Genomic DNA, 22,252 nt, shown 5'->3' with positions numbered 1-22,252 from the left:
TAGGAGACTGACAATTAGATATGCATTTTGAAAAGATCATGCTGGTTGTTATTTTGGGGACCAGCAGACTAGGAGATATGAAGGCTAGTATAGTAAGTAGTTCAAGCAAGATATGAATATAGCTTAAACTTTGGTGCTGGCAAAGTAAAACAAGGAGGGTAGGCAAGATTATTTCTGAGATCTCTTCCAGTTCTAAAACGCTAAAAAGCCACAGTGGTTCAAAGTCTAGTTTTGCAGCTTTCCTGAGTGTTTCCAATGATCACAAACAATTCTCAAAACCGTTTTGCTAGGTGACAAAGATTCTTTGCCAGGCCAAACTTGGTTGAGGTTTTTGAATCTTCTGTTAGGTCCATCTGTCCAGTTTTAGCAAAGAACTCTGCTAAGTCAGTTTAGCAAGAAACCTCTATTCTTTATATTTGATTGTCCTTTACCATCCTCCATGATGTCTGATCACCCTGGACTTTTTTAGCAAGAATCCTGCTAGGTTGGTTTAGCCAGAATCCCCTTTACCCTTGATGTTTCCTCTTAGTAAGTTTCAATCCACTGATCCCACATTGCTTCTTGGCTATAAATTTCCACCTGCCCATGCTGTATTCAGAGTTGAGCCCAATCTGTCACCCACTTCAAGATCTCACTGCAGTGGCTGCTATACTTATCACGACGGTCCTGAATAAAGACTTCCTTTACTGTGCTTTAACAAGTATCATTGAGTAATTTTCTCTTTAACATAGGAACAGCTCCCCAGTAGGTAGAATAAGTTAAAAATAAGCCAATAGAGCATTATGCATCTAAAGAGTGTTGGAATGACTACAGAATAAATGCCCCTCCCTCCATGAAAGCACTTTCTAAAATATGATTTATATTTGTTAAAGTTAGAAAGGACTACTTTTTTTTTTTTTTTTGAGACGGAGTCTCACTCTGTCGCCCAGGCTGGAGTGCAGTGGCCGGATCTCAGCTCACTGCAAGCTCCGCCTTCCGGGTTTCCGCCATTCTCCTGCCTCAGTCTCCCGAGTAGCTGGGACTACAGGCGCCCGCCACCTCGCCTGGCTAGTTTTTTGTATTTTTTAGTAGAGACAGGGTTTCACCGTGTTAGCCAGGATGGTCTTGATCTCCTGACCTCATGATCCGCCTGTCTCGGCCTCCCAAAGTGCTGGGATTACAGGCTTGAGCCACCGCGCCCGGCCAGGACTACTTTTATGATATTAAATTTACAGTTAAAGAATTTACAGGCAAATAATACAATTTAAATGAACACACAACACAAATACTGCTTAGGAACATTTTCACTGCACTGTTTTCCCCATAACTTAGTAATGACAAAACAAAGAACATACCTGCTACATTCTAACAATGTAACTTTAAGACGGCCTTCAGTAAGTGCCCATTGTTGTATATGGATATGCTCTTCATCTTCTTCAAATCCTTGCAAGGTCTGGTATGGAAAAAACGGCTTAAACCTGACAAAAGTAAAGATAAGTCTAAATGTCTGAATAATAAACACCACAGTTTAAAGCATAACAAAACCCACCTGTACAAAAACACAAAGCAAAATGAACACCTAATACTACATGTGCTCTACAAAATCAAAGCTTACCACACTCCCCCATAACTGGCAGCAAATGGTGCCTTCGCTATGGCACCCATAAGTCTTGGTTTTTTAGTATGCTCCCATTGATAAGAGAGAACAAAGAAAAGAAAAATCTAGAGGCAGCAAGTACGCCATGAAGTTTAGGTGAGGCAGGAGAGAGACTGTTTGTGAACCAGATGGAAAGTGTTCCTACAGTACAAGATCAAAATTCAGAATGCATGTTTCATGGAAATAATATACAGTCCCCTTAGTATCCATGGGGGATTGGTTCCAGTACTTCCCAAGGATACCAAAATCCAAGGATGCTCAAATCTCTAATATAAAATGGCCCAGTATATGTATTATGCACATTCTCCAATATGTTTTGAATCATCTCTAGATTACCTATAATACCTAATGCAATGTAAATGCTATGTAAATAGTTGTTAAGACTATATTGTTCAGAGAATAATGACAAGGAAAAAAGTCTGTACATGTTCAGTGCAGATGAAATTTTTAAAAAATATTTTCAATCCACAGTTGTTTGAATCCATGGATGTGGAACCCATGAATGTGGAACCCACGAATACAGAGAGCTGACTATAATAGACAGTGATTAGTACATGATAAAGATCACTGTAATAGCAACATTAACAATTAACACAGCAGAGGTATTCATCAGAGATGTTTACTAATTGCCAGGCAGTATGCTAAGTGCTTTATATACGCATTATCTTATTTAATGCTCACAACCCTGAAGAGGGCAATATTATTGGCTCCTCTTGCCAGATGAAAAGAATGAAGCTTAGGAAGGTTAACAGGTTTGTTCAATTTTACAAAGTGAATGGCAAAACCAGAATTCAAGCTAGTCTGATTCCAAAGTTCAACTATATAAAACCTCAGTTTACCTACGAATTATTCAGGCATTCATATGCTCATCACTAATATTGTTGTTTTTATGGAGAAGTTTGTGCTGAGTTATAAACTGTAGGTTTTAAAAAACTTGTAATGTCAAACACAAATCATACTCCTCCATTAAAGCTAAAGAAAAAGAAAATGAAAGAAAATTGGGCTTAAAGCCCTGTGGTTTTCAATTCACCCTACACATTGTCACTTGCCATGATATCTACTTGCTCAGAAAGTTTTAGTGACTTCTTACTGACCACACACACAGATACAGACACATACATGGTCAAAAGTTCTTGGTTTTACATTTAAGGTCCACCACAATTAATCTTCCTTTTTTATTTTTACTTTTTCTTGAGACAGGGTCTTGTTCTGTCGCTCAAGCTGGAGTGCAGTGGCATGGTCTTGGCTCACTGCAACCTCTGCCTCCTTGGTTCAAGGTATTCTCTTGCCTCAGCCTCCCAAGTGGCTGGGATTACAGGCATGCACCACTACACCCGGATGATTTTTGTATTTTTAGTAGAGATGGGGTTTTGCCATGTTGGCCAGACCAGTCTTGAACTCCTGACCTCAAGTGATCTGCCCGCCTCGGCCTCCCACATGGCCTTCCAAAGTGCTGGGATTACAGGCTTGAGCCACCACATCCAGCCCACAATTAATCTTTCTAATCACATATTACCTTAATATAAACATTCCAATCTAGAAAGTCACCTCATATGCCCAGAAGACACTATGAATATTCCTGCCTTCAGGCCTTTCATACCAATTGGAGGTTTTCCCAGATTCCTCAAAGCCTCTCCAAATCCTCCCCTCTTTCACACTCTGCCATACATGCTGCTTTCTTCTCTATCTTGCAGTCTTCTAAACTGCTGTGCATTTATGCCTTAAAATGTCAAATATGACTTAGTCTCACAATTCTCTGCATCCATCACATACCTGACAGGATGTTTCACACATTATCAGGATTTGAGTATGTGTTGCACTGATTTACAAACAGTTAACACTAAAAGTGAAATAAACACTTAGAAAATATCAATAGCCTACTATAGTTTATACTGAAAGATAGTAATAGAGGGGGTTAAATGCTGTTTTATGCTTTCCCAGTAAATAAGATTAAAGAAAAAAAATTTAAGGAAACGTTAAGTAGGGACACAGGCAATGCTCAGTGCTTTTCTCCTGTTTCTAAACTAGTATGGAAAGCAGAAAGCCCCCTCAGTTTCTCCCAACTAGAACATTAATTTGCATTTGAAGTCATTTGATTCAGACTGGCACCAAATTTTTAGAGGGAAAAAAAATAGTAGCTAAATTTATATCAATATAATGTTGTAGCTGGGTGCTTTTAACACAGTCCTTATGACTCCTGAAAAACATATAACTCTGTTACTTTGCAAAAAATTATAATCATCATATATACTAGAAACTTGGAATCTAATAATCCAAGTTAGCTAAATCACAACTGCTCTAAGAACCAGCTTTTCTTGTCAAATATAAAGTCAAAATTCAATTAAAAAATTTCTCACAGGAGTATGAGTTGAATATTATATGGAATAAAGTCTAACAGGGGGTTTTGCTAAGAGTGTTTACGCACAAAAATAATTTGAAATCAGAACAATGTATTCCATTTTAAATGAATATACTAAACGGTGGGATAAAGCATGAACATGTTCGGCAAGCCAATAAACAGAATCCACACATTAAAATTCTCTAAGAACATTTGGTTTTCAGAACTTTTAAGTCCAAGTCTTTAAGTATCCCAAACCCATAAAGAATCCAAACAATGAAGCAGGCTACCTCTATCACTTTCTTTTATCTTCCTATTCCATCATATGATCTTTCTTCAAAATCCATTAGTCTTTATTTCCTAATGAACCTATTAACTCAAAAATGTCAGTTTTTTCACTCAGGCTTCCCCCAAAAATAGTCTTAACAAACTACCTGTACTTCCTCCTGTAGAAAACTTAAAAACCCAAACTAGGAAGATCGACTTTAAGGATGACAGTTTGAAGAGCCCTGCTGATCTGCTCCCCAGTGAAACTGGTGAAAATTATTTTAAACCAAAACATTTACAGTCTCTGGAAATGGTCTTAAGAGCAAACAGCAAAGTTTTAAAATCTACTTAAGAAAATCTACAAAAATTTGATAAGAAAGTCAAGTCTGTAGTGTTTGAACCCTGTTTCCCCAACAAGCTCAGGGTGGCAGAGACTACACACTAGACTTATTTTTTATTTTTTATTTTTATTTTTTGAGACGGAGTCTTGATCTGTCACCCAGGCTGGAGTGCAGTGGCACGATCTCGGTTCACTGCAAGCTCTGCCTCCCAGGTTCACGCTATTCTCCTGCCTCAGCCTCCTGAGTAGCTGAGACTACAGGCGCCCGCCACCACACCCAGCTATTTTTTTGTATTTTTTAGCAGAGACGGGGTTTCACCGTGTTAGCCAGGATGATCTCAATTTCCTGACCTTGTGATCCGCCTGCGTTGGTCTCCCAAAGTGCTGGGATTACAGGTGTGAGCCACCGCGCCAGGCCACTCCACGCTAGACTTCTACTGCCATGAACACAGGGCTCCCTCATCCCACAGCTCTCATTTGGTGAGCTTTCTCCCTGGGAGGAGGAGGAGGAGGATAGGAACACTTCTCATCCAGCCTCCAGTCACCTGTTACTTCCAGGCAAGTTCGGTCAATGGGGGGGCTTCCTTCATTGACCCAGCCCCCACTCATGGAATGGAGGGTCTACCTTGGGCACAGAACATTGAGAATACTGGAGCCCTGACTGTCTTGCACTGGCTCATGAGGAAGTGGTTCCATAGTGGAAAAGGCAAGCCAAGAGGACCTCAGGCTACTCCATGCCCAATCTAGCACTCAGCTCCTAGAGTTGTGGTATCACCCAGAGAGAAGCATACGGCCGTCTTCACCCCTAGCTCCAGAGACCTGGTTCTGATTATTTTGCTAAGGGGAAAAGGAGAGGGAGAGGCAGGTCAGAAAACAGATTCTCCCAATCTCTTCCCAAAGGAATTAATTTCATTTACAATAGTCTGTGAAGAAGCTCAAACCTAAAGGTACTATCAAGAACAATGGAGGTTGTGGTGAAAAGCACATGTCTTCCTTCAAGGATCTAAGGAAGACATATCCTAGGCTGCAGGCTGCTGTGCTCCTAGTAGAGAAACAGGAAATAAGATAGCTGGGAGGAGCCCTCCTGGGGTGAGAGCAAGTATCAAACACTTAACCAAGGAAACTATTCCTGAAGGAGGCACAACTTGATTGGAACAGTTTGTAGAACAAGTTACACCCCTGGGTGCTATTAAAAGCAACAAGAGAGTTAACACTAGTGGTGGGGAGGGGGTGAGTTGGGTGGGTGTACTGTACTAAAATAATCCAGGCAGCCAACCTAAAAACAGATAAGCAAATATCAAGCTCTGGGTAAGGGGAGACCAGTATCTAAGGTTGCTACAATATATTATCTAAAGTGTCTGGTTTCCAAGAAAAAGTTTTGAGACATACAAAGAAACAGAAAAGTACGACCTATACAGCAAAAAACAAAAACAAAACAAAACAAAACAAAAAACACACACACAGACACTACCTGTGAGAGGGACCAGATGTTAGACTTAACAGAAAAAGATTCAAAATTTGTGGAGACCAAAGTTCTTATTTACAGAGGAAGCCTTCAGGTAGTAGGCTTCAGAGAATAGGTTGTAAAACGTTTCTTATCAGACTTAAAGTCTGTGTCGATGTTAAATATGTCTCCATAAATATGTTCATGGAACAAGACATGATTAAAGAACTAGAGGGGTTCAGCTATTGGGGTTCGGCCAGGCATGGTGGCTCATGCATGTAATCCCAGCACTTTGGGAGGCTGAGGCAGGCAGATCACCTGAGGTCAGGAGTTCGAGACCAGCCTGACCAACATGATGAAATCCTGTCTCTACTAAAAATATAAAAATTAACCCGGGCGTGGTGTCACATGCCTGTAATCCCAGATACTCGGGAGGCTGAGATAGGAGAATCGCTTGAACCTGGGAGGCGGAGGTAGAAGTGAGTTGAGATCGCACTCCAGCCTGGGCAACAAGCGCGAAACTCTGTCCAAAAAAAAAAAAAAAAACCACTATAGGGAGGTATTATGACACTGTTACATTAAATAAAGCATACCAATAAAGAGGAATTGTAAAAAAAAAGAAACTATGAACCAAAAATAAAATTCTAAGGCTCCCCCAACCATCTGATTGGACTTCCTCCTCAGCCAGGGCACTCTTAAAATTTAATCTAAAAGAATGGTTCAAGCCACGATGGCAAATGGGGGTCGGACATGCCAGAGATGCCTCATTACACCCCTCCAGCACTAATAATACAGAAGTTATTCATAAGTAATTTTTAGGCAGTTAGAAAGGGTGAAAATTCTCAGTGGAATTTTCCTTTAATAAAAAGCAGCCCCCAAACCATTTCTTCTCCAACAGAAAGCAGCCACAGAAGTCAGGTATAATATACAAACTAGGAGCTTTTATATGTAAATGCAGCTGTACCTGGAAGCCAGGTACATTCAATATGGTGTTTCCTGCCCTCTTTTCCTTCTCTCCTGCTCTCTTTTCCTCGTCACCACTTTTAGGGTCTCATGGCAGCCTCCTGGTAAAACCACGTATAGGCATCGTGGCTGCTGCCAGGTGGAGGCCTCATTTGTATAATAAAAGACTAGGGTGAGAGGGTCAGTCTTTTAGGGACTAAGTAAGTAGCACACCTGGTCAACCCAATCCCCTGAGCCCTATGTAAATCAATCACTAACCCTCTCAAGCCTCTGTACAAAACTGATTGCTTTCCACCGTAAATCAGAGACCCTCTTTTGGGCAACCTGCTTTCTCAGCATGAGGAAGCTTTTTCTCTCTCTTTTCTTTTTCTATTAAACTTTCCTCTTCTAAACCCATCCCTCTTGTGTGTCCATATCCTGAGTTCTTTCTCCACCAGACCAAGAACCAGGGTATATACCCCAGACAATGGAGCCATTTCATTAACATCAACACAGACAGGACAGGCCTCATCATACCCCTCCAGCATTAACATGGACACAGACTTTAAGTCTGATAAGAAACGTTTTACAATCTATTCTCTCTGAAGCCTACTACCTGAAGGCTTCCTCTGCAATAAATAACGTTGGTCTCCACAATTCTTGATCTTAATCCAAACATTCCTTTCTATTGATCCCAGGTTTTAGATAAACTCAACCATCAACCAGAAAATTTTAAAATCGACCTGTAAGTTGGAAGACGCCTCCCTCGAGTTGTCCTGCCTTTCTGGATCAAATCAATATATTTCTTAAATGTATTTGATTGAAGTCTCATGTCTCCCTGAAATGTATAAAACCAAGCTGCACCCCTGATCACCTTGGGCACATGTTCGCAAGACCTCCTGAGAGCTGTGTCGCAGGCTACATCACTCCTATTTGACTCAGAATAAGTAACTTCAAATATTTTACAGTTTGACTCTTTTTGTGGACCAAAAAAAAAAAAAGGAAATTCTGTAGTCAACAAGTACAATAAGTGAAATTAAAAAATTACAGAGGGACTCATAACAGTAGGTACGAACTGCAGTAAGAACTAGTGAAACACATAATGGGAGAACCAGAAGGAGAGAAAAGAGGCAAGAGAGTAGAAAAAAATATTCCAAGAAATAAAACACGCAGCCAGTAGGTCCTGAAGCCACAAGGGTCAGATATTATATGGTTCCATTCATATGAAAATCCAGAATAGAAAAATTTATAAAGACAGAAAAGTACATGAGAGGTTATTTAGGCCTGGGGTAGGTGAGGGATTAGGAGGGTGACAGCTAAAGGTTATGGGTTTTCTTTCTGAGGTGATAAAAATGTTCTAAAACTGACTGTGGTGATGGCTGCACATATATGTGAATATACTAAAAGCCAATTAAATTGTAAGCTTAAACAGGTCAACTGTACGGCATATGAATTACATTTCAACCTAGCTGTTAAAACGAAAACGAACAACCCCGCTACCCAGAAATAATTTTTCTTGTCACTGCTTTGATGTATAAATGTTTGGTTAGAATTATCTGATAAAATAATAAAATCATAAAGTGGCACAGCTCCGTTAAAACAAATTATAGTCCCTTTTAATGCTTACGAAAAACATTTATTAAATGGCTACCAAACCAGATACTGACTGTACAAAGCACTTTATTTGCTCACTTAATCCTTACAACCTCCAAACTAGGTATCAGCACACTGTACATGAGGAAACAGTCTTGAGATCTCACACCTAATAAATGCTAGAGCCAAAACTGGAACTTGCGTTAATCTGCGATGGCTTCCATAACAGAACTCTGAGTGGCTCTGGAGGCTGGAAGTCGAAGATCAGGGTACAGACAGGGTTGGGTTTTGGTGAGGCCTTTCTCCTTGGCTTGGTGATGGCTGCCTTCTCACTGTGTCTTCTCACAGCCTTTTCTCCATGTGCATATTCCTGTTCTCTCTCCCTCTTCTTATAAGGAAACCAGTTTTATCGGATTACTGCTCATCTTTACGATCTCATTTAATTAACCTGGATCACCTCGTTAAAGGCCCTATCCCAAAGAGAGTTGCATTGAGGGTTGGGGCTTCAACATATTTTATTAATTTTTGAGGGGAGCACAATTCAGTCCATAACAAAACTCATATGTAACTCCAGAGCCTGATCTCCAGTCCCTTGACTGAGTTGATTACCACCCTGTTTTCTGCTGGAATACAAGTTCTAAACCAAGTCTGAAGGAGCCCGACAAAGGAGGCTCACAGTTTTACATACATTACTATATTTGATCCCCACAATAACATGTTAAGGCAAGAATCTCAAATCATTTACTCATTTCACATAGTTCAGGGAGAACAAAAAGCTTGCTGAAGACTACATCATTTTATTAAAAAGTTACATGAAGATACATGCCCACAAAATAAAGGCATAAAGACTGAAGAAAGTGATCCAAAAACAGTGGATCTAAGTCAAGAGAGCAATGATGTCCTAAACCCAGATGACTGGTATGTGACAAGCCAAGAGAAAACCCATTTGGGGCAGGTGATGAAAGCTCCAGGAAAGAAATCTCCGAGAAATAAGAGGAAATAAATAGGAGAGGCAGAAGGAATGAGAAGGGAAAGGAATACTCTGAAAATCTGAGTAAGGCAATTTGGTAAGAGAAAAAAATATTGCTTTGAATGGCACTAAGGTTACGAAACAGGAATATAGAGAAGGAAACATAATCTGCATGTAAGACAGTTCTGTAGATAAACAGTACTTATATAGACATAATAATGTAAAAACACAGACCAAGGAAGACTTAACTATGAACAGAACATGTTATCAATTATATAAAAATAAGGATGGCTAGGTGTGGTGGCTCATGCCTGTAAATCCCAACACTTTGGGAGGCTGAGACAGGCGACCTGCTTGAGCTCAGGAGTTCGTGACCAGCCTGGGCAACATAGCCAAACCCCATTTCTACAAAAAAATACAAAAATCAGCTGGGCATGGTGGTGCGCCCCTGTAGTTCCAGCTACACTGGAGGCTGAGGCAAGAGGATCACTTGAGCCTGGGAGATCGAAGCTGCAGTGAGCTGAGATCACAACTCTGCACTTCAGCCTGAATGACAGAGTAAGACCCACTCTCAAAAGAAAAAAAAAAAAAAAAAAAAAGATGTAGGTCAGTGAATGAATGGAAAATAGTAATATAACTATATCCAAAAAAAGGCAAAAGAGAAGGTAGAGAGGATATTACTTAGCGAAATCCTTTATCATCTGAAGCCAATCAATAGTCACTGTCTAAAGCTTCTGACTCAAGAAGAGTTATGTGATACTGTTTAGTAATACAGAGGTAACACCATTATTGTTAGTATAGCTAACACTTATTACATACTTAGCATGTGAAAGGCATTATATTAACTTAATTCCCAAAACAATTCTATGAGATAGGCACTATAGTTAGCCCCATTTTGCAGATGAGGGAACTAAGACGCAGAGAGGTTAAGTAACTTGCTCATGGAAACACAGCTAGCAAGTTGTAGAACCAAAATAAGAATCTAGGTAGTCTAGCAGTCTAGCTCCAGAATCTGTGGGTTTTTTTTGTTTTGTTTTGTTTTTTTTGAGACAGAGTCTTGCTCTGTCCCAGGCTGGAGTGCAATGGCATGATCTTAGCTCACTGCAACCTCTGCTTCCCGGATTCAAGCTATTCTCCTGCCTCAGCCTCCCAAGTAGCTGGGATTACAGGTGCCCGCCACCATGCTCAGTTAATTTTTGTATTTTTAGTAGAGATGGGGTTTTACTATGTTGGCCAGGCTGGTACTGAACCCCTGATCTTATGATCCACCTGCCTCGGCCTCCGAAAGTGCTGGGATTACAGGTGTGAGCCACTACGCCTGGCACCAGAATCTGTGCTCTTAACCAATGACTCTTAAAAGTTGTTAAAAACAGAAATATATAGGCCGGGCACAGTGGCTCATGCCTGTGATCCCAGAACTTTGGGAGGCCGAGGCGGGCAGATCACAAGGTTAGGAGATCAATACCATCCTGGCTAACACAGTGAAACCCCGTCTCTACTAAAAACACACAAAAAATTAGCTGGGCACGGTGGCAGGCGCCTGTAGTCCCAGCTACTCGGGAGGCTGAGGCAGAAGAATGGCATGAACCTGGGAGGCAGAGCTTGCAGTGAGCAGAGATTGTGCCACACTGCACTCCAGCCTGGCTGACAAAGCGAGAATATATAGTTAGAAACGATTGCTTCTGAACAGTCTAGTTTAGGGCAGAAAAGTAAAGGGTTTAGGGAGGCAAGTGCTATTTTCATTATAAGTTCTTCTGTTTTGATTTTTAAGTTACATGCATTAAGTAAAATGAAAGGTCAAACAATGCCAAATGTTGGAGAGGACGTGAATCTGCTGGTTTCAACTATTAAAACTACTTTGAAAATTGTAGTAATATCTACGAAGGCTGTAGAGATCCTTCCTATGACTCTGCAATCCTACTTCTTGATATACCCAAGAGAAATGTGCACAAATGTTCACCAAAAGGCATATATAAGAATATTCATAACAACATTGCCCATCAACAAAAATGGACAGACTGAAATACATTCACACAGTGGAATACTCCACAGCAAATATAATGAACAAAGTGTATCTATATGCAACAACATGGATTAATCTCACAAACTACTCGAGCTAAAGACAACAAAAATGAGTATATACGGTATGATTCAATTTATACAAAGTTCAAAATCAGGCAAAAAACAAACACAAAAAAATCTAAAAATAGTGTTAGAAATCAGGATAGTAGTTACTTTTAGGCAGAGGAGGGTAAGGTAGTGACTAGGTAGCATATAAGGAGCTTCTTGGTTGCTGGTGATACTCTGTTGCTTGTTTTGAATGCTGATTTCATGAGTTTGTTCACTTTGGAGACATTCATGGAGCTGAATTTTCTGATTAGTACATTTTTCAGGTGGTGAATTATATTTTAATAAAAGTTTAAAGAGAAAACATGTTTTTTTCTTTTTTTGAAGACGGGGTCTTACTCTGTTGCCCAGGCTGGAATGCAGTGGTGTGATCATGGTTCACTACAGCCTTGACTTCCTGGGCTCAAGCAATCCTTCTGCCTCAGCATCCCAAGTAGCTGGCACTACAGATGCAGGCCACCACACCCATTTATTTTTTGCAGAGGTGAGGTCTTGCTATATTGCTCAGGCTGGTCTTGAATTCCTGGGTCCAAGCAATCCTCCTGCTTTGGCCTCCCAAAGTGCTGGGATTCTAGGAGTGAGCCACTATACTTGGCGTGTTTAATTTTTAAATGTGCATTACTTTACTAACACTTAAAATATATATTTAAATTATCCTGTGTAGATCTGAGAGAACCTTTTGTAACATCTAAAATATGTTTTACTTTAAGATGTCTCTTCAAGTTTGCTCTATAAGCATGCTGAATACCAGCTGGTGACATCTCCATCACATGGCAGCAGTAAAACTGTTTGCAAACACTGTGATCTTTAGAGAGAAAGGTTTTACTACAAACCCAATGTAAAAATATGCAGAGGTCTAGATCTACTGTTAACTGTAGTTGAGCTTTCATGTTCTTGCTCAAGTGATAAATCTGCTAGAGTTTTCAGATCAATATGAGAAAACTTTGTAACAATTAGAGCTAGTGAAAAAAGGACATGGCTTTCTCAATATGTAGTAGCAAGCCTCTATCTCTAGAAATATTAAGGCAAAGGTTAGATGAGGATTTGTCAAGGAGACAAAAAAGAACACAAAAAAGAAGACAAAAGAACACAAAACATGTGCCGGGCGCGGTGGCTCAAGCCTGTAATCCCAGCACTTTGGGAGGCCGAGACGGGCGGATCATGAGGTCAGGAGATCGAGACCATCCTGGCTAACACGGTGAAATCCCGTCTCTACTAAAAAATACAAAAAACTAGCCGGGCGAGGTGGCGGGCGCCTGTAGTCCCAGCTATTGGGGAGGCTGAGGCAGGAGAATGGCGGGAACCCGGGAGGCGGAGCTTGCAGTGAGCTGAGATCCGGCCACTGCACTCCAGCCTGGCGACAGAGCAAGACTCCGTCTCAAAAAAAAAAAAAAAAAAAAAAGAACACAAAACTTAGAATCATATATAAATATAGATTGTTGTCCCAACTTCATCACTGATAAAGCAGGTGATACTGGAAAAGTCTTTTATCTCCTTAAACTTCATTTTCTTGTTCAAAAAGGGAAGAGGAGAATAATACATGCTTTTTGTTACCTATGAGAGGGTGAAGTAAAACTAATTCATGTGCCAGCATCTCTTAAACTACAAGGTATTGTAACCACCGGAGGGGTTCTTCCTGCCCACGGCATGAAGACAGACCATGGTGGCACTGTAGTAGAGAAAGGGTTTAATAGACACAAGGCTGGCCACAACACAGGGGAGATAAAATGTGTACCCAAATTACTTCATTCAAAGCTCACAGGTGAGGGGTTTTTCAAAGGCAGTTTGGGGGAAGAAGTGGGGTGGCCGGGTAAGAGGTGCTTGTTGCTGATTGGTTGGGGCAGAGATGAACTCATAGGGGGTTGAAGCTGTCCTTCAGTGTGCCAAATTGCTTCTGGGTGGAGCCACAGGAGTGGGGTTGTAATAAGTCCTAATACAATGCCACTTTTACTAAAACATATTTCCTAATCTGCATTGTAAAGCTGTATAATTTCTATAAAATCACAGTATCTCACTTTTAATGGTTTACAGAAAGTAAATTCTACTGTTAATCATGGGCTCTCTATTAAGTTTACTTTAGATATCTAAAACAGTACCTCTTGTCTTCCAAACTATTTTGTCTAGGTTATGATGCTGAGTAAAATATAAAGAACTCAATAAAATTGTTCAGCAATTCTATTAATACTGACTTGGAGTCCTAGAGAGAGTGGAAATCAATAATAATGGGAATGACCTTCCCAGTGCAGTTTGATGGCTCTCAAACTTTCTCATCCTAGTCCTCCAAGAAAGACCCATATTAGTCACAATATTTCAGAAGGAAGGGGTAAACAAGTCCACGTGGTTAAAAGATCAATGAATCTCTCTCTGTTCTAATAAAAATCCATGCTAGTTTATTATAAGGAACACTATGAAATAGTCATTTCTGAGAATCTACACCTTGATGTTTTCTAATTTGGGGATATAAAAAAATGATCCTAAGCTAGATGTTAAAGAATTATTATTTTTTAAAGCTTTGATAGTGGGATTATACTTTTTTTAAAATGACATATTGATGTTACACATAAATTTTGTTTCGAAATAATCGGGGGAGAGGTGTGTGGCAAGATACAGATGAACAAGAGTGGCCCTAAGTTAATTACTGGCTACAAAGCAGGATGAGGGAGGGGGTGAAGAGGCAGGGAGCGGCATTTACTGAACTATTTTCTTGACTCTTAAGTGAAATTTTCCAGAATGAAGAATTAGAAAAATTGTTCTGTATACTAAAACAACGTGGTTTCTGTCTTCCTGTTTCCTTTCTCTAACTTCCCTGAGCAACATCACTTGCTGTTGCTTTTATCACAGTTCATATATTGGTACCTAAAAATGAATTAAACACTCTTTCTTCAAACTTGCACCCTCCTCTCCTGCTTCTCTTACTGGCACCACCAATTTCAAAGAGACTTGGAAACGTGGAGGTTACCTTTTACTCCTCCTCACAACCAGTTAGTTCTATCCCCGTTCCCCTCCATCCATTTACCATTAAAATGTCTCTCCTGTTGTTCTGTGTTCCTCATTGGCTTGGTTTAGGTTTTCATTGATTACTGAGAATGTTGGAATTTTTGAAATTGTTTCCTTTTCTTAAAAAGAGTACTTTCTTAAACCAAAAACAAAGCCTCTACTTTTTGTTGTTGTAAATAAAAAGCTACCTCACAGGACTATTACAAAGATTTAGATTTATCACACATGTGATACACCTAGTCAAGTTTGTGGCTGTTATAAGCACACAAATTCTGGTTTTCTTCTTTTCTTTATGCCCAAGTATTATTATTTCAAACTGGCTTCCTCACTGAATCCCTGAAGATCCTACAAGACCCTCATTCTGTTCCTCTGATTTCTCCTACCCACAGTATGCTCCTATCCCATCTCCCTATGTCTAAAGCTAAACTATTCTTTAACAGTTACCTCAAATACCATCTCATCTGTTTAACAAATAGGCTTACTTGATAATAGAGAGACCAGTCAAAGTTAGATACTCAGATACTGCAGTCATATTTCAGGCTCAGGAATACACACAACACTATATCCTTTCTAAGGGAGAGAGTGGAACGAGCAGCTATAAACGGGCAATTGAAAGTCCTATATGGTTTATGCTTTCAGTCGGAAAGTTTTGGCTCTATCACATCAGGAACTAGCAAACATAAATGTTCTCTTCAAATTCTCCTACACCAAATATATAAACTAGATAACTCAGTGAGTGATCATTTTCAAAATGTTTCTTCATTTATTATGCTTCAGAGCCAGTATTCCTTCAAACAATGAGTTCCCCTTGCTGCATTAAAAATATAATTTTCAAAACCTCAATTAGTCATAACTTTTATGGCATACATTATCATGCAAACTATTGCACACTAATACAAAACTAAGTATAAGCCAGAAAGAAAACAAAGTACACTGGTTCAAAATACTCTTCATTTTCTGTATTGGTAAATTATGAATCTAAATTTCGAATTTTCAATTTTACTTAGACACTTCAATTGATATTACATTATTAAAAGGACAATTCATACACAAGACTCCTCTATGTTCACCAAGGTTAGTACTACCGTATTATTTCTCCTGAGAAACTGTACCTGCTAAACACTCTGATGCCATACGTAGCCTAGCCCTACGTGGTAAGCTTTTCAATCCTGAAGTTCTACTTCAGTCGCCTCCTCTCTGTAACCTGTCCCTCTCCTCTACCATCTGGTAATTGTTTCCTCACCTGTGTTCTAAAAACCCTTTATATACGCTCTGTTTTGTTACTAGCCATACTATTTATGTATCTGTCTCCATCTTTCTAGTTCTCCTGAAAGATCCCCTCCTCCCAACTAAATTGTGAGTTGCCTGAGAAAAGAAAGCTTACATTTATCGGCCATATAGAATAGAGATTAAGAACAGACTCTGGAGCTAGATAGCTTGGCTTGGAATCCTACTGTGCCACTTCCCAGCAATATAACCTTGAGCAAACTTCTGACCTTGACCAAAATCTAAGCCTCGGTTTCCTCAGAGGCAAAAGGAGGATCATAGTTACACCTACCTCACAGTGCTGTTATAAGAATTGCATTGAATAATGAAAAGCACTTAGTACCATACCAGCAAACACTCAACAGACATTAGTTATTATTACTGTTCAGCTTAAATTCCTGGTACTTAACAAAATGCCTAGCACATAAACTGGCACTTAGTATATCTCCACTGAAATAAAGAACCTATTTAATGACATGAAATATACTTTAAAATGGCATACTTTTAATTATACTACAATACTTAAATTTTTCTGAAAAATTTCAGAAGTTTCTAGAAGAAATACTATTAAGGTGTTGTTAGTCTGCTCTATTACAATCATATTCTATTTTTAAAAATTCTTAAGTTATTATATGCTCATTTTTCTCTTTTCTAAGACCACAGGAGCCTTAAGTCTTAGAAAAGATACTATCTGGATCTCATTAATCTTTAAGTTATTATAATGAATAGCTCCAGATCTCAGTCTAATTTGTAAACTATCAACTGGTTGATTCCATCTTCAATCCTTTTTTCTTCTGTGAACTGAGAGTTTCCCGCAGATTCTATTTTTAGAGACAACTGTATTAAATCTAAAATTGCCTAATATTTAACATAATTTTCTTAACATCATTTAATAAGTTAAAAAAAGGTGCTGAGACATTTATGACATAAAAAAAGAAAAATAAGAAAAATTTAAAAAGGAAAAACTCAATTTGAAGATTACCATTAAAATTTGAAAATAACTAAAGCAAAACACACACAAATACTAATTTATTCCACAGGATGTTAGATATGAAAGGTAATTCCATAGACACCCAAATATTTAAATCCTTTCATTTTACTGATGAGAAATAATCTAATTACACCTGAGTCTAAAAACACAGGTATACTCACATCCAGGCCCATGCTCTTTTAGGAATAAAGTTATATTTAAATGTTCCCAACTAACAATGTTAACCATATTTGGCAGAAGTTATGTTATTGTTATTCCTAACTGCATTTACAAAAGCTAAATTAGGCTGATGTGATAAGAGAATAATATGTACTTTACTATTAATCTATCATTAAGGTAGGCATCCTAATCTGGGACTGGGGAAAGGGAAGTAATCAACGACAAACAAATGAGAAAAAGAAAAATTAAAAATAACCCAGATAGCTTATAAGTCGGGGGTAATTACTGAGATTATTGTCTATTTGGAAAATGAGTTCATGTTGGTCTCATCTAAGGTTTTGGAGTATTCCCTGCCCCACCTTTTCACGATATAGAATCTTCTTTCAAAAAAACTAAGGTATTTTAAAATACAGCATGTTATTAGACTTACTTTTCATAGAGACAAACTTTTTTCCCCAGTAAAAGCAATAAAGCAGTGAAATGTTTAAAGATAATAAAAGAATGCATTCAAGTCTAAATTAATTTACAAAGTTGAAATAAAATATAAGATAATGCTTATGTTAAACTGCTATTTAGAAAATCAGGTCCGGACATGGTGGCTTATGCCTGTAATCCCAGCACTTTGGAAGGCCACGGAAGGTGGATCACTTAAGGCCAGGAGTTCGAGACCAGCCTGGCCAACACAGTGAAACCCCCATCTCTACCAAAAAATACAAAAATTAGACAGGTGTGGTGGCAAGCACCTGTAGTCTCAGCTACTTGGGAGGCTGAGGCACTAGAACCACTTGAACCTGGGAGGTGGAAGTTGCAGTGAGCCAAGACTGCACCACTGCACTCCAGCCTGGGTGACAGAGTGAGACCCTGTCTCAAAAAAAAGAAAATCAGGATACATTCTTGAACAGAGCATGATCACTGCTATGTAAAGCAAACCAAAAGTCTGTGATTAAAAAAGCCTACAGGGGCCAGGCGCAGTGGCTCACGCCTGTAATCCCAGCATTCCGGGAGGCCGAGGTGGGCAGATCACTTGAGGTCAGGAGTTTGAGACCAGCCTGGCCAACATGGCGAAACCCCGTCTCTACTAAAAACACAAAAATTAGCTGGGCGTGGTGGCACATGCCTGTAATCCCAGCTACTCAGGAGGCTGAGGCAGGAGAATCACTTGAACCCGGGAGGCAGAAGTTGCAGTGAGCCCCAATCATGCCACAGCACTCCAGTCTGGGCAACAAAGCAAGACTTCATCTCGGGGAGAAAAAAAAAAAAAAAAGCCTACACGATCAGGAAAATGTGAACACTACTTGGATATTTAATGACATTAGGTATTACTGTTAAAATTTGTTTTATATCTGATAAAAAATATGAGAGCTACATACTTAGTATTCATGGATAAAATACGTGGGATTTGCTTCAAAATAATCTATGGGATTAAGAAGGAAAGGGAGTTAGAGATAAACAGGATTGGCTGTGAGCTGACAACTGTTGAAGATGAGTGACAGATTATGAGTGTTCATCTTACTATTTTTTCTACCTTAGAACTATATTTGAAATTTTTCATAATAAAAGATCAAATAAAAAAGTTCCCTGTTTCTTAAACTGTACACTGGATATCATATAAAAGCATGAGTTCTGCAATCTTAGAGACCTGAGTTTCAATTTGAGCAACTCGTTTAACCTTTTGAATCTGCACTTAGTCATTTACAAGTGAAATATCACTATTACGGTTTTACTGTGGGGATTCAATGGGTAATATGTATATAAAAGTATAGTATCATCCCAGACCAAAGCAGTAGTTCACTAAATTTATTAGGGTGGTACAAATATAACTGCAGGTTTTGCCATGTAAAAGTAATGGCAAAATCACAATTACTTTTGCACCAACCTATAGTCATCTTTCTTTCCCCTCCATCTCCCGTCTCTTCTTTCATGGACTATAAAACAGTCTTTTTTACTGATTGCTAACCCTTAATTCTCACTGTTGCATTCCACACCTATTTTTACTACCCACCATCCCTCCTTACCTTTCTCTTCCCTCTGATTTTCTTCTCCTGGGTTTTCATTTATTTATTCCTCACTTTCAGCTTCTTTTTGACAAGGCAGTTTAAAGTAGTATTAAATCAATACTTGGTCTTGAATTTTGGTTCTAATACTTACTAGCCTTGACACCTTGGGCTAGTTACTTGGAACTCTGAGACCCCCAGTTTCTTCACCTATGAAAGAACAGTAATAATAGCACCTATTTTATAGAGTTACGTAAGGCGGTAAGAAATTTCTCATAAGGCATTTGGCCCAGTGAGGTGCTCTAGAAATATTTCCTATCAAACCTTCTATTTATCTATATTAAGGATGAACTCCTATAGACATGTCAGGTAGCAAACTTCTTCCCTTCCACAAGGAACCACTTCAGGATTCAGCATTCACCATGTATGATGGTCCCAGTTCACAGCTGTTTGTCTTCCTTGGGCTTCAGATTAAACGTGGCAATGATTTCAGTCCCATGCTAGTTGACTTTTTTTTTTTCTTAATTGTGTGCTTTGTGATAATATCATTTGTTAAGTGCAAGAGAACAAATTAACAATAATCAGGGCCAGGTGTGGTGGCTGACGCCTGTAATCTCAGCACTTTGGAAGGCCAAGGTAGGTGGACAGACTGAGCCCAGGAGTTCGAGACCAGCCTGGGCAACATGGCAAAACCCCATCTCTACAAAAAATACAGAAATTAGCTGGGTGTGGTGGAGCATGCCTGTAGTCCCAGCTACTGGGGAGGCTGCGGTGGGAGGATCACTTGAGTCCGGGCAGTTGACGTTGCACTAAGCCATGAGTGTGCCACTACACTCCAGCCTGGGTGACAGAGCAAGACCCCGTTTCAAAAACAACAATAGGCCAGGCGCGGTGGTTCATGCCTGTAATCCCAGCACTTTGGGAGGCCAAGGTGGGCGATCACTTGAAGTCAGGAGTTTGAGACCAGCCTGGCCAACATGATGAAACCCCATCTCTACTAAAAATACAAAACATCAGCTGGGCATGGTGGTGCACGCCTATACTTCCAACTACTCGAGAGGCTGAGGTGGGATAATTGCTTGAGCCCAGGAGGCGGAGGTTGCAGTAAGCCGAGGTCGCACCACTACACTCCAGCCTGGGTGACAGAGTGAGACTCCGTCTCAAAAACAAAAACAACAAACAAAAAGTCAGCATGCCTCCCTACCTTAGTTACTGCCTTTGTATTTCTGCATCAAGTTTTATAACTAAGTTTATATTAAACTGAATATATTAATAGACTGACTTCAGGAAACTCACAGAAAATTGTTCTATTTACGAAATTCCTTGAAGTGTACTATACTATTCTTGGGGAAATCATTTTAATTTCTGCATTCCTACAGAGAAAAAAGGTATTTCTGAATAGTTATGAAATTAATAAGAACAAGGATAACAAATACTGTTACAAAAAAAAATTTCTCCTGCTCATCTATATACCCTCTACCTAATATAAAATGCTCACTTTTAGCCAAGTTCCTATTTCTGCATAGAATGATCACGGTCCAAAATGCCTCACAATTTTCTAAAGCAGTTTTATACATATGCTGAACAAAAGAGTGATAATCAAGGCTGCAGGTCCCTCATAATAGAATTCAAAGAGCTGGTGACTAAAAGATGAGTCAATGTTAACTGATAGCCTATGCACCAGAGAGGTAAGGTATCAAATGAGACGAGTTGCTCAGGGAACCAAAGTAATTCTCTTGACTATGTCTGGCAAATCTCGTATAGTCTTATGTTCATCACAACCCACAATGTAAGGGTCCCTTACTATGGCTTATGATCAATTAAATCAAAATTCGCAGCTTTCACATAGCTAAAAAAAATGGGCAAATCCAAACTCCTATCCTTTCCTGTTCTCTCTACTAGCCCCTCAACACACACCTTTGAGTAAGAGAATACAAAAATGACCACTTTGTATATTTCTAGCACTTCTGTAAATTATGCAACTCTGATATATGTCCTTGATTCTCACAACTCATAACAAGGTACAGTATTATAAACATTTTACAAAAGAGGAAGCTAAGGCAGCTTGTCTGTGATCACATAGTAAATGGTGTAGTCAAAACTGTAACAAATCCACTCAACCTTGTGTCTTACAATACCAACGTGTACAAGCAATACTAGATAGCAACTGAAAATAATGTATATATTTAATATTTATTAAAGCTCACTGAGAAAGTGAGGCAACAGAGGTGGCTCCTTTACATATGCTAAAAATAAATAAACTTCAGGTCAGACTAGCAGTTCTTACACATTTTGTTCTTACGACCCCTATAAACTTTTAAAAATTACTGAGGATCCCAAAGAGCTGCCATTCATGTAGATTATGTCTATTAACATTTCGCATATCAGAAATTACAAATGATAAAAATTTTAAACATAAGAATATACAGAGCTCACATTCCATTAGCTGTGAGGGTGATGGTGTCATCACACATTTAATTTCTGTAAAACTTCACCATATATTTGTGAGAGAACAAGGGTGAGAAAGGCAGATAACATTTTTGTATTATTATGAAAATAACTGACTTGACTTCGTAGACCTGCCAACCCCTCAAAGGTCTGGAAGATCCAAATTACACTGTGAAAACTACTGAGTCAGACTGTAACGACTCTAAGTTGGGGCAATTTTTTTAAAAATTCTAAATTGTAACCCATTACCTTACTTTAACTATACTTTCTCACTGCTAGATTTTTAAAAATACCTTGAAAGGACTGTGTTAATTTACTCCCTGTTAGCACTAACTCTCTCTGCAGCAACACAACTGCAGTGTGTTGCTCTCTGGACAAAGATGGTGTTAAGCATTTACTGAATAAATTGAATCTCTTCTGAAGTCTTGTGCACTCTGGACAAAGATGGTGTTAAACATTTACTAAATAAACTGAATCTCTTCCGAAGTCTTGTGGACTGAAAAAGAGAAAATGCTTTAAAGCAAAATTACCACCTTCCTACTATGATAAAGACATGAACAATGAAGTTTATGAAACAGAAATCTGGTATTCTTTAGCTAGTCAGATGTATCAAACAGACAAAAATTCCTTTCCAAATATGAAGGAACAACAAAAAATCTGAACAAGACAAATAAGGAGAAGTTAACATAGTCAGCCCTCCATGTCTATGGGTTCTGCATCTTCGGACTCAACCCCAGATT

General features: G+C 39.1%; 1 protein-coding gene across 2 annotated transcripts in view; it reads right to left on the bottom strand.

Annotated features, from left to right (window-relative positions):
* Positions 1 to 22,252, bottom strand: part of PDZD8 (PDZ domain containing 8) — a 106,409-nt gene that overhangs the window by 69,117 nt on the left and 15,040 nt on the right. Inside the window, exon 2 of one of the 2 annotated variants that reach the window (XM_033181579.1) lies at positions 1,335 to 1,457. The exons of the other annotated variant lie outside the window; for it this stretch is intronic. Within the exon in view, the coding sequence (XP_033037470.1) occupies positions 1,335 to 1,457 (123 nt within the window). The remainder of the gene's footprint in view (positions 1 to 1,334; positions 1,458 to 22,252) is intronic. 2 annotated transcript variants of the gene reach the window in all.

Source organism: Trachypithecus francoisi, unplaced genomic scaffold, assembly GCF_009764315.1.
Source record: "Trachypithecus francoisi isolate TF-2019V2 unplaced genomic scaffold, Tfra_2.0 Contig01579, whole genome shotgun sequence".
In the NCBI taxonomy this organism is placed as follows: Eukaryota; Metazoa; Chordata; class Mammalia; order Primates; family Cercopithecidae; genus Trachypithecus; species Trachypithecus francoisi.
The sequence above is the reverse complement of the archived record's forward strand: the minus strand, read 5'-3'. Positions and strand labels throughout refer to the sequence as shown.